This window comes from Anopheles maculipalpis, chromosome 3RL (assembly GCF_943734695.1).
Source record: "Anopheles maculipalpis chromosome 3RL, idAnoMacuDA_375_x, whole genome shotgun sequence".
NCBI classification, from domain to species: Eukaryota; Metazoa; Arthropoda; class Insecta; order Diptera; family Culicidae; genus Anopheles; species Anopheles maculipalpis.
This window is the reverse complement of record NC_064872.1, coordinates 34093602-34111265: the sequence shown is the minus strand read 5'-3', so window position 1 is coordinate 34111265 and position 17664 is coordinate 34093602. Positions and strand designations below refer to the sequence as shown.

General features: G+C 40.5%; 2 protein-coding genes across 3 annotated transcripts in view; one reads left to right on the top strand and one right to left on the bottom strand.

Moving 5' to 3' along the window:
- The window catches only part of LOC126565134 (elongation of very long chain fatty acids protein AAEL008004-like), a 588598-nt gene that overhangs the window by 208016 nt on the left and 362918 nt on the right, over positions 1–17664 (bottom strand). The window lies entirely within an intron of this gene.
- On the top strand, positions 1106–16143 carry LOC126560574 (opioid-binding protein/cell adhesion molecule homolog). The gene is made up of 7 exons (XM_050216532.1): positions 1106–1208; positions 12434–12531; positions 12751–12958; positions 15129–15287; positions 15378–15506; positions 15579–15875; positions 15944–16143. The coding sequence occupies exons 1-7, from the start codon at positions 1106–1108 to the stop codon at positions 16141–16143; spliced, it is 1194 nt and encodes a 397-aa protein (XP_050072489.1).

Sequence of the window (17664 nt, the reverse complement as noted above, 5' to 3'; positions counted from 1 at the left end):
CAGGAATCTCGTTTGTTGTGTAAACATGCGAAAAATCGTAAACGACACAAACGTCGTTTACCGTCTGATTTCCGACCACCGTACCAGCTTGGTTTTTGTTTCCACCAGTTATCCTTGGGGCAGGAAAAAACGATGAAATAACACACAAGAACAATCTTTGGGAAAATATGGTAGAGAGAGTGAGAGGATTCCTTCAATACACAGGGAATTGCGTCTGGAGAGAAAGAAATAAAACGAAATGTGTAAGATTGTGTAAGAGAGAACGAAAGAAATATACTTAGCCACCGAACGAAGGTTTCTGACTTTTTGTTTCTCTGCTCTAGCCAGCTGTCGATAAGTTCGTGGTGGTTACACGGTTACCGTCGTCACCGCCGTTTCCGGCCGAGTGTCAAAAGCTGTGATTATGGTTTGATTTTCCCGCTTCACATTTCGTCATCGATGGCACTCTCGGCGGCGCCAACGCGAACGTAAAGTGTGGACAATTTTCTTCAGCACGCGACTGCACCGACCGTGGCGTGTAACGTTGCTGTGGGTGGGTGGTTGGGCGAAGGAAAATTGCTGCGTGAAGGCCGAACGCGACACGAAGCCGGCATCCGACTGACAGCGTGCAAACGAACTCAACTAACAGTGACTTCGATTCGCGACCTAGCAACGAAGCAATGTGGCGGGCGTTTAGCTACCGCTCCTCGGTTGTTCTTATGCTCCAGGAACATCTCAAGCAGTGTCGAAGGCGGGTTCGGGCAAAGCGCTACGGACCGAGCAAACCGTGCTAGAGCACTAAAACGAAAGGGATACCGACAACCGGATGGTCGGCTACTTTCTTAAGCAGTTTATGTTTACGCTCGCTGCAGTTCAGATTGGTCTCGCGGTTCCCCTTCACTGAAGGCGTAGGGTAAAGTCGTTCAGATTAGTGTCCTGTAAAGGAAAACTAATGGTTCTGTTGCAAAAAAACTCATTTTTAATTGTTTTGAAGTGAAAATATGTTCAAAACATACATGTTTATTGCACAAATTCGCTTGCAGAGATAATCAAAAATAATTATCTAGTGATGTGAAATTTATCTTAAGTACAACAAACAATACTAAGTGACAAAGAAAACAATTGGATGGCTTTGTTAAATGAATCAACAATGGATAAATGTTACAAAACAACGCTGGTGGTGCTAGTTGGAATAACAAGCTGTTATGCCTTGCTTGATGTATCCGGAAGTAAGTGAAATGAAGTTTAGCTTAAATGTATTTTCATAAACTAATGAAAATTTATTAAAATAATTGTTTAAGTTTACCGGACGGTACTATTTCTAAAAATTTAAATATAGAAAAAAAGGAAAATTGGTTGAAGAATCTGGTAATTGTACATTTCTAATTTCTTTGGTTATGAGAAACGTCGAAAACCATATGATCTTCAAAGCTTCTTCGTTTTCTATTCATCATCTTACACAACCTTTAAAAGAAAGTTGATTAAAACTGTTGACAACATTGAAAGTAGTCATTGCTAAACCAAACCTGTATGTGTTGCGTTCGTGGTGCATGTATTCATATTAAAATTGTGAGTGATTGAAAAAGGGATTCAAGACAGTAATCTGCTTGAGCAAAATTTGTTGTGAAATAAGGAACGCAAATCACATGCATGAGATATTTTTAAAATCTGTTTTCTTCATTGATAAATCTCAACATAGGTAAATCATTGCACATGATCCCTAATGTTGAATAAGAAAAGTAAAAAAAAAAAACATAAGAAAATATTTCCAAAATTTACTTTTGGGGCGGAACTCAATCCTCATTTAAATGAACAACAACAATATCGAAATGGCTCATGATGAATACACAAGGGGAAAAAATAGTAAAATTTTAATGTAACGAAACATGTGTTAAATTAAAATTAATTCTAATAAACATTTATTGCTCCCAAATCTGAAATTATTTAGTAGAGAGCAGGGAATTTGAAAAAAATTAAAATAAAAAATTAAATAAAAAAGCTATTGCGCTATTCAGGTGTCAAAGCTTTCTTCAGTAATGCACTTAAATAGTGCTTAGAAACATAACTAAATACCACAGTTATAAACAATTGTTGGATTAAGTAATCAAAAATACGAAATTTCCAAATACGAAGCTTCCAAATTTTCAGACTCCATAATATGCAAATTTTCTTCAAATTTCAAAGATTCATTTTAACATCTTGATTGACAATTGTAAAAAAAGCAACGGATTTCCAGCATTCCCAGAAATTATAAGCAATTCAGAAAGCTTCTCTAACCATTAAACTGTATTTCCTGTACTTCGGTTCAATTGAATCTTTTTTTACTGTCTTCAATTAAAAAATCGCTTCTGCTAGAGCGCCTTTGCGACCCAGCGAAACGCATTAATTACCCATGCAATTCACTCTTCTTTATCTACAATAAAAACCGCCCGCTTCCGGACCTACTGACTAATTCAATAAACTTTTCCCAAAGCAATCTGCTTAATATCGTAACACGCATCGCCGCTTCCGGTAGTTTCATGCTCTTCAGTGTGTGTTGGTGTGTGAGTGTGTCAGTAGTGAAACTATCTTAACGCAACATGATTCACTTAATACCTCCGTTTCAAACGAGTTCGCCCTGTACCGTCGTTGTAACGGTGTGCGCCCTTTTGTAAGAAGATAACGAGTGAATACACCTACCGCCAAACGCCGGAAGCGGTTTTGTGTCCAAACGGCAACGAACATATGTTGTCGGGAGGTCATGTGCGACGGTGCAGTACGGGTTGTGTGTGTGTTTGTGTGTGCACTTGTTATTGAATCAAGCAGCCCACAACATTATGCGTGTTAAACATCTTGACTCTTGCCGTTGCCTCTTAGCGATCCAATCTTTGCCCCATCCAAGTCGAGTGCCACTTTACAGCCATCCGGTGAGGTTTTCCATTGAATGGGAAGAATGTTGCAGTTGCAGCCGGTAACCCGTCGTGTTGTAACTAATCTCAAGAACCACCTGTAGCCATCCCGTACCCAAATGCACTCGGTAACCCGTCCCGGTAGCCAGCCCAGCAAAAGGCGGACAAAAGGAATGCCATCACCTTCACCTTCTTGACGGTTACCCAAACGTAGCCGCAGGATGCACCGAAACCACCGAAACCACCCGAAACCTCCGACGGCATAACAAAAGGCAGATGATACTCTAGCAGCGCACAGCCCCAAAGCGAACGCGTTCCGTTACCGCTTATGCCACGTGAAGCTTTCTATGGAATTAGTTGTGTAATTACATAATTAGTTTTATTCCCTGTGTTTAATTAAAACTACAAGCAACGTGAGTACGGTGCGGTAGGAAGACTACTACAACAGCCCATCGATTGATTATTCGCTGCATCCGCTTTCTTGCATCGGTTAGCTGGAATATCTTGTTGGAAATAAAATAAAAGGAAGGCTGCCTCATTGTGTACTGCATCAAAAACGAGCTATTTCAAGCTCCTGGAAGAAGCAGCTGATAATAGTTGACTAAATCGAGCTTGTGGGTTTTGAAGTTGGTCGACTCCGGGAAGAATCAATACCGGAAAGGTTAGCTAGCAAGGATTGAGAGTTTCCTTAGCAATATTCTTGATTATTTGCTACGCAAGTAGCATCGGTAGAAAAACAGACAAACATGCGTGACATCATTGTGATTTTCGGTGCCAAAAACAAACCGTAGAAAATACACTTTTTTTCAGGAAGGATATTCTTTAGCTACCAAACAAAACCCTTGATAAAAATGTAACTCATGTTGCCGATTTGTTTGCCTTGCAGGCTTGAAAGGGTTCTGGCGTATGGGGTTGTGTAGAATGCCATAGTGAACATAACACGCCACGCATAAACCAATGCAACGTTACAAAACAATCATTTTTTCGCAGTTCTTTTTTTTCTTTGTTTTCCTGAGCAATCATATTTGCGTAGCTCTAAATAAACACATAATTTCGCATGTCTTACCAATGCGAAATATCAAGAGGACGGAGTGTTCACAAATTGCTTGCAAGAATTTGTTTTTCCAAATACGCACATGATTGCATTAGCTTCTCATGAAAATTGAACACTGATCTAAAGTTCACTAAAGTTTACAGAATGACTTAAATTGTTTTTTATTTAAAAGACTTTAAAACAGTTTCAAATCCAATCCCTTGGGTTTAACAAACTTCATCAGATCAATATTTTTTACGCAATTTTAAAATTGAACTTAGTTTATTCATATTTTTACAATACTCTCTTTACCTGTATTCCATATACTTATGACATTCTCAACGAAACAAAAACCCAAATTTAATCAAAATTGTGCATCACTAAACAGATTTCAACACCCACACCTTAAAACCTTCCTTTGAATTCATTTGATTATCATAATACCAACGGATGTTTGACCTGTCACCGAAGAGTGAAGCCACCACAGCTCATAAATAGCATCGGATCAGCAACGGCGAGGACAACATTTCCCAAACCACCGGTCTCCTTAAAACGTTCCGAAAATGCTCGCTAAGACAAACCAAACGAAAAAGTCTTCTGAAAAAGAAAATACAAGAAAAACCCTTTTAAAAACCAAACCAAGTTCAGCGTTGCCTTCAGAAGGTGACGCTTTAACGCCCAGCAATTAAAGCAATCAACCTTGCTCGACATTGAATAAAAAAAAAACAAACACAAACACAAATGTAAATTTGTGTCATGTTAAGCGGCGAACAAATGGATCGAAATCATCATCATCATCTACACCGAAAAGTGCTGAGGGCAAGGGGACGATGAATAGGTTTAAAATATCTAAGACAATGATACCCAGGTTAATGTCTCCACCTTCTTCTTCGTCTGGGCGTTAGGAGCTACGTTTTCCTAATGTCATTTCAGATCCTACGCGATTAAAGCTTTACTTTGGCGTGCTTGCACGCATAAAAGTGGGAAAGCAAGAAGAAGCAAGTAGGAAAAAAATATACCGAATCGTTTTTAATAGGACTTTACTGAGCCACAGCAAAATCGATAGTCAGCATGTTTATATTTTGAAATTTTTCTCCTGCTCATAACGTTTATTTCATCCTTTTTCTAAGACAAAGCTGGCCTATTTTCTGACCAAAACCAATAGAGACAGCACTTAAGCTTTTTATTACTTCGGTGTAAATGTCAACATACCACTCACTTTTTTAAGGCCTTTAATCCTTACTATAGCAGATAATCTACTTGGATTGCGGTAGTTGTTCCCACCTCGTTCCACCGTCCGCTATAATTCCAGCACCGTTCATTTCGTGGTAAATGTTATCATTTGGCATTTTCCATCTGGTTTCACATTTCCTCGGTTGCGCATGAGAAATTCTACCCGCTATCGTTTTGCTTTGCGTTTTGTTTTATTTTTTGCTCAACCCGTTCGCAACGGGCGCACGACGCAAGTCTCCGGTGTCGAAGTGATGATTAGATCAAAGCCAACACCAAACAGTCGATTTTTAACTCAATTAAAAGCCGCTGGTTGCGTCAATAAACCATTTAATTAGAAAATCACCAAACTCATTGGCAAATACCGAAGCAAACGGCAAAGCACACACAACCACACTTTTCGTAGGCCTTTTCGTGAGACCGACTGCTTACCCATTCCGGGGGTATCGATTTAGCGATTAACTGTAATTGGTCCGCTCCGGGCGTATGCTTTCTTGCGAACATGACGATCGGCATGGTGGACTGAAGTCACCGTTCCGAGCCATCCGAATTCCAAACACTCCCAGGCTCGAATCGTCGTAACTCAAGCACATGGCAACGGTTGGCAGTTAGGAATCTGATGTATTCAACTTAAGCCCACAGCACACCACACTAAGCGACGGGGCAAAACTATGCTGCCGCAATACGCAAAAGGGAAAACATAAAACATAATATCGAAACACACTAGCACGCGCGCTCCCGCACACACTTACGACAACGAAACGAAAAAATGAAAATTTACAACTTCAATTAACGCTAATAATCCGGAAGCAGTTTATAGCTCAATTTTCTTCCACCAGCTTGGGATTCCTTTTTGCCGGTATAATCCTTCCGTTGCGATGGAACGGACGTAACAAACGAACGTCAGAATAGATGTAGGTTTTGGACAATTTGCCTTGAAAGTCGAAGCCGCGATCGGCAAGACTGATAATGCGCTACTCTAAAGGCTAGCTCGTAGTTTAGTCTTTGGTGTCGAAACGGGCAGGCAAACAGTAGTAGTGTTTCTGGAAGCGCATGATGGAACGTTTTTCATGCACAATTTATTAAAGATAATTTTCTCCAGTTTTTATTCGAGAATAGGTCATGTATATTCGTCTAATCATGCATGCCTTATTGTGGGACGAATAACTAATTGAGGTAACTAGGACAACATGATCTTAGAGCCAAGTAATAAATGTAACATTATTGCTCATAGTATTATAATTTTAAATCAATCAAGTATTCAGCAGGAACGCAATATACTAGATTAAGAAAAGCCAGGTTAAATAAAACATACCTATGTGAAATGATTGTTTAATCCTTACACGAGAGGAAGACCCTTCAATACGGTTCTTTGAGGCTCTTTGAATGGTACATTGTTCGCTGTTGAGTCACCCTTTTTCATATATTCAAAATGGTTTATTGCCTCTTTCACGGAATGGTATGGCTACAGGCACGGATTCAATATCATTAGGAAGCGCAACTTGTAGCTGTAACCATATTGGTTTCGTTGTTTGATTGAGATAACAAACCATTCTAAAGGATTGAGCTCAAATGTTTGAAGACTGATTGAAAGATGTTCATTTTATTGGACTGGAAGCAGCAATACTGTTTTTGTTTTTAGGAGGGCTGCCAACAACTTGTGATGCGTCTATGTTTGTACATAATAAAATATTCACCATTTGTCTTTATCGAAAAAAACCTTCGAAACCCACGATGTCTAGGCCATCCTAGACATTACACCGCCATCAAGAAATAAAAAAAAATTCACCCTTCTTCTAGTAAATACCCTCAATTCCAAACAATCAACACATGCGGCTTTAAGAAAACACATGCAAGCGAGAAACTTTCACTTGATCAGTTGACGGTGTCCACTTTCTAACAGGGCTCGCATAACGCTGAAACAATTCTAGACCCTCTCGGTTTGAAGTGACCCTTGTGGGCTCGAAAACGGCCGTTCAAATGACCGCCGTCTAGGCGCAATGATTAACGGCGGGAAGGTATTATTATTCCTAAATTAGACGTGATTATGGGAATTTGCAATTGATTTTCCAGCGACGGCTCTTTCGAGCACCGGTGTCGTGGCATCGGTGTACAAGTCAAAAAGTCAATAACGGCCATATGACAATGGCCACTAGCTGGATACCCGATATCGGAGCCATTTTTGCATACGGCTTTTAAGGGTGCAAACGGTTCTTCGGTAGCGGGCCTTAGAAGGTTCGTGTCTTGGTTAAGTACGAGCGGAAGTCTTGTAGCCCTCCCGGCGTCAAACCCGAACCGGAACTGCCACCGTTAGCGAACGCTTCAACAAGACAAGCAGGTAATTCTTGTCCGGTGGTCCGGTTTTCTGTAGTCGGCCCTGCTGTGGTGGTGAGTGTTTACTCAATAATGACGTCGATGATGATGATAGGATTGGAAAGCGAAACATAAACATGAAAAAAGGATAACCCTTCAGGGTGCATGGATATTTTGGTTTTCTTGTGATCACTTGCTGACTTTTGAAAAAGTGTTTTCCTAAAGATTCAACTTAAAGTAATGAAATAAAAACCGCGTAATGAGTTTACCTTAAATATATTTTTTTCATTTTAAAACATTCAAAACCTAGGAGATATGAAATATCATTCTAAAAATGATTGTTAAGTTGTCAATCAACTAAACTAGAAATTGAGAAAATTGTAAGGTCCAGAACCATATTTTAAAGTAAAGTATGATCTATAGAATAGCACCAGAGCTTTAGAGGCCTGTGAAACATGAGCTCTGTCCAAAATGTATGATACCTGCCAAACCTTTGCGTTCGATAGGTAAATTCTCAACGCTTCGTGCCTTGTTTATTTTTAAGGACATTTGATAAGTGATTATAATGAAAATTGTATTATTGTGAAGCAAAAAAGCCTCATGAGGCTCCCTGGGGATTATCTTTACGATTTTTGGGTCTTCTACTTGATAAAATCTCTTCTTCTTCTTAGCTTAACAACCTATAAGGTAATGCCGGCCAACGAAATGGCTTTCTAGACTCGCCGATACCACGTAGTTGGTTAGTCAGTCCTCACTACGGGCGGACGGTCAATATGGGATTTGAACCCTAGTCCTGCCGTTTGAAGATCGGCGCCGCTGTCTCCTACACCACCGGGCCGTCCCTTGGTAAAATCTTTAATATCTCTAAATCAGATCTAGACACGGTGTTGCTGTGCTTGCTAGGAAGGCAACAATTTCTGAAAATAACTGCAATATACCGACAGCAGTAGCAGCATACCGACTTCACAAAGGAGTGGTTGGTCACTCTAATTTTGTAGCGCATAGTAGTTGAAAGAAAGTAAATATTAAAAATAGTTGATACAATATGTCTTTAAATCTTGCCTTAGAGAATTCAGTGATTGTTTGTGGTTAAACCATTACATTATAAAGGGTTAAAATACAAGGTAAACTCCCCTGTGTTTAGTGTCCAGTTAAACTTTTTACTTCCCAACGCTCGTCAGGAAGACGATGATGAGGTCTAATGTGACGTAAACACCGCATAAACACTTCTTGGAGAAAATATGCTTCGACGTGCCCTTTCTCCACAATGTCTGCGTTTAGCTATCGAACTGCAAATTGGTGGATGCTTTGATTTAACGCTAACTTTTGCATACCTTCAAACTTTTGCATAGCAATACGGCCAGGCCGTCCCTCATGAATAAAAAAAAAAAAAAAAAAACTTTTGCATCATGTCAAAAGTGCATGCTTGCAGTAAACTATACCATAGTACTATACCAAACTAACCATAGTAAAAAGGAACGTACAGCAAAAAGCAAAAAAGTAAGCCAACTTGGCTATGCTTCAAGGAAAGATTCAAAGAAGAAAAATAAAATCTTTTTAGTAGAGAGGTCACTTCCTACCAAGCACCCCATTTTTGGTGGTGTCTGCGGTGCGCGAAATATGCGGAAGTTTATTTAACTGCTGACAAAACAAACAAACGCCAGCGGAAACCGACCTACCGACCGGCGCACCGGGGATAACTAATTTTCCCGCCCGTTGAGCAATTTGTTAGCATACAGAGAACGATAGTGCGACCCTCTGACTGCCTCCGTGGGAGAAGTGTAAACCAGCAAATAAGCAAACGAATAAAATGCCAATCCTCGTGCGAACCGTAGTTAAACTTATGACTGGAAATGAGTAATTTTCCCATCCCTTTTCCGTCATTATTTTTCGTGTTTGACAATTAGCAAGCCACAAATAGTCACAACAAACACTTAAGCACAGCACCACGTACGGCAAAATAATGCGAAGAAAGGAAGGAAACGGGTTTGGCCAAAAAGAAAATGAGTGTTAAATCTGCCCCTAGCATGCAATAAAATTATTTACACCACAAACCAAAGTGGCGCGAATCGTGGAGTGGAGTTGTGACACAACTTTCGTTGCTTTCGGGTTGTTTCATTACTGTCTTCGTCTTGTTTTTCTTTCGCTCCTCCAAGCAGCATGGTTTGATTTCCTTTTGAAAAATATCTAACAAAAACAAACGTGTAGAACGTAACGAAATGAAACGACCCAAACGGATCCATTGCTCGCTCGCTTTCGCTCCGTGCCAGAACCACGAGGTGACAAATAAAAGCGAAATCAAATACAAATTATGTCATTACTAATTTATTATTCTAATTTCACCCATTTTCGCTTCGCCGGGTTAATGTTTGGTTTGCTTTGCTATGCTTCCATTTGCGTCTGGTTTGCAGCTAGAACGTAGGGTTCCTCCCCAAACTATTTCCACCGTATAGTTCTTTAAAGCAAAGAATACCGAAATACAACGGCCAAAGGAAATGGACTAAAATACCCGGTAATGGGAAATATGGTCAATAAATTTATCATTTTCTGACGCGTCAAAAGCCATAAGGTGTGGATAAATTGTAAATGATAGGCCTGATAGAATAGTCTTAAGAAAAAGAAACTCAAGAAAAAAATTTAGATATTTTTTTCCTTTCGGAAGGAAATGCGAAGGTAAATTTTAAGCAAAATACAAATTTTAATCAAACACTTTCTATCATAAGTAACATGTCTTTGAATGGCATTTTACTGCTTCAAAGGAAGAAAACCTCCGGAACAAACGAAGAAGGACTCCCTGCTGTAAGTTTATCAAAATATTGGCAGCACATCTTTCACCGTTTCACTACTGACTGGTTTGCCTGAAATTATGAATACCATTTCCCAGCAGAGATTAAGCAAAAGATGGCATAAAAGTAGCACTCTTTGCCAGAACAATAGACAATTGCACGCAACCCAAAAAGATAGCAAAGTTCTTGTGGTTCACAGCTACCAACAAAAAACTGCAGGAAAGCAAACAAAAGGGACTAGCTTTTTTCATAGACCAAGTGCGTATCGGTGGACGTTCGGATGATTTTTGTTTTCTTCTGGGAACGTCTTCTACGATATGCGTAAAGGAAGCATACTCACACCGCTGTTCGGTGGTTTAGTCTGAAAAGTTTCTTATCTGCAGCGACGGTACGGTCACGGTCGCGTTTTTTAATTGTGATCGAGGGATCGATGAGATGACAATTGCACCATTGTTCGTGTAGTCCCAACCTTTCGCTTATTGAGTGCGGAGTTATATGCGACCAAATGTAAGAAAAGAGGAGTTTTTCTTTACTTAAGTTTTTTAACGTTTTGTTTTATAAACTGAAGGAAGTAAATGGGTGGTGCAAGCGGCAGTGGCACCGATCTTCACAGGGTTGGGGTTCAAATCCCATCCGAATCGACCCCCGTAGAGAGGACTGACTATATTCACTACGTGGTATTAATAAGTCTAGCAATACGGCCAGGCCATTCCTCAAGGGACAAAAAAAAAAATGAAGAGAGTCAAATGTTTATTTTAAAAACGACTAAGAAACTTTAAATTTCATGATTTATTTTTGGAATTATTTATTGAGTAAATAAGAATAACAAAAAACTCTTTGCTTTATTTTGGCAACATGAATGTAAAGTATCACAAGACATTAAAATATTAGAAGAAATGCGTTTCAATAATGTAATACCTGACTTTCTATCCATACTTAAAATAAAATACATTCAAAACACGAGAAAGAAGAGGAAATAGTGAAAAATAAATTCGAAAGACCGTATCATTTATTCAATTTGAGTCTAAGCTACAAAAGTATGTTGTAAAGTCAGGTAAAATCATTACCAACTAAAACGAAATCATGTTTAAAGTGCGAACTGTATTTTACCTGCTCGTTCATCTTACCATTTTGCACACCCTTCTCTACAATATCTTGTCAAATTAATTCCTCAAATAACCCTCAAATTAATATCATGAATCCAATAAGAATACCCACTTTCAAATGAGCAAATTAACCACAGTACTGTTGGTAACATTCTTGTCCATACCGACCAATTCAATTTCATCTACACTTCATCTCAACAGCAACCTAATGACCCAAAGAAAGACACGTCAGCAATCGTAAATCAATACCACACAAACCGAGTGGCAGTGCCATCGAGGAACGTTCACCACACTGCCTTATCCATATGGACATATGGATACGGTTACGGAGTTTGCGAAAGTTCGCCACTTGAAAACGCGTCCCATTCCATACCTTGTCCTTGGCACAATCTTATCGACACAAACGGGGTTTTACTTACATCCACATTTGCAGAAACTTTGTTTACCCCGTCTCAGGCAACCGGTTGTTGCGATTCAAACACTGTGAAGGTGAGCCTCTATGTGAGACTCCGCCGTCAGACTCTCACTCTTACTCCCTTATTCCGTTAAACTCCTATCAAACAACGGAGCGATATGCAGTTTTGCAGCTTACGAAGAACATACATGTGTGTGTATGTGCTAAAAGCCACTAATACTAGCCTTATGATAAATGCACCATTCGCAGCCAAACATGCATTATGGCAGCGTTCGTCGTCACATGCGATCACCAACGACTGGCCACCTCCACGCCTTCGCTTCTTGGCATGTTTGTAGAAAAGTTTTAACTCCCCACAACAAACTTCCAACAATCGAACCCTCTGTTTGTCGGCGGAAAACCACATCAGCTCGGTAATGAAGGTATAAGTAAACAGTCACATAATCTTGTTGCACTCGACTTCCCCGAACAAATCAACCCGTTGTTGTCCAACAACTTCTGCGCAACGTCTTCGTTCATGTAAGATTTATGTGATTGTAAAGTAATAATAACAGCGTACTCTACACCATCGATTACGATTCAAGAATAACTTAATTGACCGCAAACTTTTCATTCGCTAACAGTTTCCACACTTCTCTCTTTCTCTTCCCCTTTTTCTTACACTCCGCCACATCACCGTGCAGTTGATCCGAAATTTAGTGCACCGATTGCGAACGTAACCGTACCGGTGGGACGCGAAGGAGTGATGACGTGTACGGTGCATGATTTGTACAAATACAAGGTAATTGGCTGGTCACGTTTCCGGTTTCCGTTGCTTCATTCGTACCGTACCATTTCCGCCATATTAGCACAAATGGAATAAAAGGAGCAAAACTATTTTTCCCCCTTTTTCACGGTCACCATCATCATTAGATCAAAAAGTGCGCTAATGTGAAATAATGAGTTTTTACTTCCGATTTCTCTTCCTTTTGCTTTACCATCCACTGCTTATCACCACTAGGTCGCCTGGTTGCGAGTGGATACGCAGACGATTTTAACAATCGAAACACTCGTGATAACGAAGAGCGAGCGGATAGCGATTACACACACCGAACAGCGGATCTGGCAGCTCCGGATCAAAGACATCCGCGAGTCGGACAAGGGTTGGTACATGTGCCAGATCAATACGGACCCGATGAAGAGCCAGATGGGGTACTTGAATGTTGTCGGTAAGAATTAAAACCTCGAAATTGATACTTTGGTTTGGAAGTGCTCCTATAATTATGGTGGTGGCGGTGTGAAAAGTTACTCGAAAAGAAATTACGTGTTAGTTTCTCATTTCCGAATATATTATCAACTCATCAAACAATTTCGAGAGTAATCAAAATGAAGGAAACATGACCATCAACTGCTTCAGATAACAGAATCGAAGTGATCCAATGACAGTTTTTGGTACCGAAGCCATGGCCGTCTCATCCAAAAACAATGTTCGTGAGTCTGCAGATTTTTCGATGCCTTTTCTATCAGTTTTGATTTCATCTTGCCTACATAAGATACCCTATACCCTGTGTAGTTTTATTTAATTGGAAAGATCAGACGATTTTAAGCCCTGTAATATTTTTTTACCACTCCAAAACTACTGTTAATTATAGTTTTAACTAAACTACTCTCTTCAAACAACGAAAGGACAAATTCGAAGCGCTATTAATTTGCCCATTAAACCCACGGGCAATCAGTATTTTTGTTATGTGCGATAATTGTTTGTCTTCCTTATACTTCTCTTCAAATCCTTCGTTTGCCACCAAGAGAGCCATCACCAACCATTTTATTCCAGCCCCCAAACTGGCCTGCTTCTTTAAAACGTGACTAGCAGCCAAGACTGATCGAGCGCCGCAGTACGCTAGTCAACAACACCTTCTATTGCTACCAGGCACGAAAACCACCAAGTTTCACTATACCGCCACCAAGTCGTTTGAAGTTCAACTTTCGTTCGACTCAATGAGTCTCAACCGTCTGCGACGTAACATTACCCTTTTTGTTCTACCACAACTTCTCCCATGCCGACCCGAAACCCCGATCAACACGAGTATGCGAAATCGGGTGATGGAAATCACGTTTTGTGAAAACAGGACAAACGCATCCAGCTTCAAACGCATTCTCTTTCGTACCTCCCGTCTTATACTCCTTGAGACGCACAATTAATCGTTTATTTGCTTCCACTAGTGCTTCTTGATTTCATGTCGTATAGTCCTATGAAATAGTGCCGCAGCAGAGAACTTCGTACTCGTAAGACAATGCGTAGAAATTCCACTTTTCCCACACATCTTTACGTACGGCGCTCGGGTGTAAAGGGTCTTCCACTAACGGCTTCTACAATGTGACCAGGGTGTTGGAGTTTGCCCCAAATTGGACAGCTTTCATTGTCACCATGGATGGTAAAAGTGATGAAATTGCGTGCAAATACTTTCACTTTCATCGCCACTCAAACCACCACCAGTTGGCTGGTCGACCAGAAGACCTACCAAAAATCCCAAGGAAAACGTAAATGGTTATGATGAAAATTTAAACACCTGCTGGAAACGCAACACACCTTTGATCCCTCCAATTACAGTTTGATAGTGGTAGGCTAGTTGTAAGTATAGAAGGGGAAAAAAGTTTTATGGAGATTTTTATGACCTTCTTGAGCGGGTGTTGACTTAACGAGGTTTCCCATTGCCTCGGTACTTACCCGGGCGTAGGCAGTAAGTAGAGCGATTCCCCTAAAGGGCATACAAACATGCTGACCATTCCAGTCGGTGCATGGGTTATGGAGTCACACACATAGTTGCTGTGCGTTCTTCGCTAGGCTGTTTACGATAAATTATTATCCTATCTGCAAACACGCAAACATAAGATTAAAGATTTTTGGACGGAATAAGTGTTGTTTTTATCCTGCAGGGTAGAGTAACACACTTTTTTGTTTGTTTTGCTTTCATATGCCAATGAGAGACAGAGCGCATTACAGGTGTACGGGGTGACAGCGGCCGTTTCGATTTCTTATGGTAATTAGTGGCTAGGAGATTTGGAAGCATTTTTTTTGGGGGGGGGGGGGGGGGGGAATATTAATTGTCTCATCTGCATGCGGTGAAGATGTGATATAGTTAAGTCAGCTTAAACATAACGAAACCATGTCACGAGGCTACATTTTATGTGTTGATCCAACAACAAGGATAAACAAATTTAATTATTCTTACTTAAGCTAATGTACTGCTTACAAGGAATAAGAAACTTATCACTTTCACTTTACTCACAACATAAAACGATGATGTTGAATCAATAATTATTGTTTATAACTTAGCTTGGATTCCAATAATCTTTCTCCCTCTCTCGCTCTCTCTCTCTCCCTCGATCTTTATACAGTTCCACCCGACATTTTGGACTATCCCACCAGCCAGGACATGGTGGTGCTGGAGGGCACAAACGTAACACTTACCTGCGCCGCAACGGGCGTCCCCGAGCCGACGGTCACCTGGAAGCGAGAAGGGGAGAAATCTGTCACATCCGTAGAGAATTCCGGAAGTATGTATTATTCATTTTGTACTATCCCACCCACTAGCGACGGATTCGGTCCCTGGGCCTAATAATAACTTAATCATCATTCGTGCATAGTAACGAGCCACGATGGAGCGATGCTGCACATCTACCAAATCGAGCGGCACAACGCCGGTTCCTATCACTGTATCGCATCAAACGGTGTGCCACCGACGGTCAGCAAACGAATTATCGTAACAGTTAACTGTGCGTACGGCTGCTTCCCTGCTAAGATACGATCTCATCCTCATCCGTCGCCTTACTTGATTTCAATTTCAGTCCAACCGATTATACGAATACCGACGCGCCAGTACTACGCCGAGCTGGGCGGCCGGGTCATTCTCGAGTGCCACAGCGAAGCCCAACCCAACTCCATCAACTACTGGATGAAGGGCAAGGGCGAAATCATACTGCAGGGTGGCACGTACGACTCCACGCTCGAGGATCACGTCTTCAAGGTGACGATGAAAATCACCATACGGCTGGAGAAGGTGTCTGACTTCGGTGTGTACAAATGTGTGGCCAAAAATTCCCTTGGCACAACGGAGGAGTCGGTGAAAGTGTACCGCAAGACCTGTAAGTAGAATGTACCACACACAATGTTCCAAGACTCACGGTACGCTATTCTCCATCCTCTTCACCAGCTAAAACGAACAAACAAGTGGAAAATCAGGTCATTCAGCAATCGAACTATCTCGGATCGACAACATTCATCAAGAACTACACCGATAATAAAATCAACGATATCCTTCTAACCGCATCGGCTGCTTCATCCAGTGGCGCTAGCGCTTCCGTCGGCTGGCTAGCATTGGTTCTCGCTACTGTCACAGTGAGGATTTTATGATAAGCCACACTATTGCTGTTTCTCCCGACGCAGGGAGTATTAACAAATGTTATACGAATTACGAATTGCATGTGCATATAGCGGTATTACTACGTTAGCAGCGATAATTGTCACTGTTGTCACCCCCGGCAAATGTAAATTGTTCTCCTGTTGTATGAACAGCAATGAATGGCAGTAAAAAGTATTGTCCATATTTAAGGAAAAAAGAGACGTTTTTGGGAAAAGTGAAGCAAAACGGAAAGAAATCAACAAATAACTAAAATTATTTGATTACATTCTTCAAGTTTTGAAAGAAATAATCAAAACATTACAGGCTTTTATTTACGATTCCGCTGTTTCAACATCTCGAGGACAAGTAGCACGCAGCGTCCGTCCCAGTTTTCGTGACAGGGGGCGTAAAGCCATAGGTCACCAACACTAAGGAGTATTTTTATCAAACACTCTTTTTTGCGAAGATACGGAAATGTTATCCACTCTTGATGTTTCAAATAAAGTTCTATTGTGCTTAACGACCTACTAGGTCATGTCGGTCATCTAACGATTAACTAGATTTGCTGATACCTTGTAGATATATAGTCGGTCCTCACCACAGAGGCCTGACTTCACTACTCCGTACAGTGTTGGTGGCTGGTGTCAAGAATTGGAGCCGCTGTCGTCGCCATCACCAGACCGCCAAAAATGTCTGTTTCATATAGTCACACTGATACAGGAAAAGAAATCGCTTAATTTTTGTTTAATTTTTTTTCTAATACTTTATCCAAAATTTACAGCAATTAAGAAAACGATTGTTTCGGATGAACGTATGCGAAATAAAACATTTGCAACGTCCGTCAGTTGGCACCTAAATGATTTTTGTGACTTGTAAATCCCACAGGTTATTAGTAACGCGTGCGTGTTATAATGATATTCAAGTAAAAAATACTCGACTGTGGTAAGAAAATGCACAGCTTCAGGATTACGACAGACATTTTGATGCAAAAGGTTTGTCTTTAAAAGCTCCGTCGATTTTTCCCAGCGAGCTTTTCTCTTCCCGTAATCTTTGAACTTTTGGAAAGCTCATCACGACGAAACTTTCTCTTGCTACCTTACATTCAACAACTTGTACAGCACATTTGTCAAGGATATGAAGCGTTTTAGCACGTGAACACAAAATTTCTATTATGATGTATTTTAGTACAATTATTTTCCAGTGCAGAAAATATAACGAAAAAACTTACAAGCATTGATTAATAGCCAGATATCCATGGAAGTCCAGAATTCTGTGATGAAAGTAGCTATCCAGATGCACATTATAAATATGTTTGCAAAGAAAGAATCATGAAGGTCGTTAAGCAAAACAAAGTTATTGCGGTGAAGACCCTATTAAGGTTTGATTTTAAGTACAGGGCATAAACAAATTCGTCAAACAATTTTATTTTCTTTTAAGGCTCTACAACCAACCAACCTCTACAGCCAGAAAACTCTAGGTCACCCACTTCTGGCTGACTTGACTTCATTATACCAAGCAACTGGATAGTCATC

Bases quoted from the DNA above. Each gene is read 5' to 3' on its own strand.
- LOC126560574 (XM_050216532.1), top strand. From the start codon at position 1,106: ATGGCTTTGTTAAATGAATCAACAATGGATAAATGTTACAAAACAACG. The intron at 1,209-12,433 runs GTAAGTGAAATG...ATCACCGTGCAG, and splicing joins CTTGCTTGATGTATCCGGAA to TTGATCCGAAATTTAGTGCA. The intron at 12,532-12,750 runs GTAATTGGCTGG...TATCACCACTAG, and splicing joins ATGATTTGTACAAATACAAG to GTCGCCTGGTTGCGAGTGGA.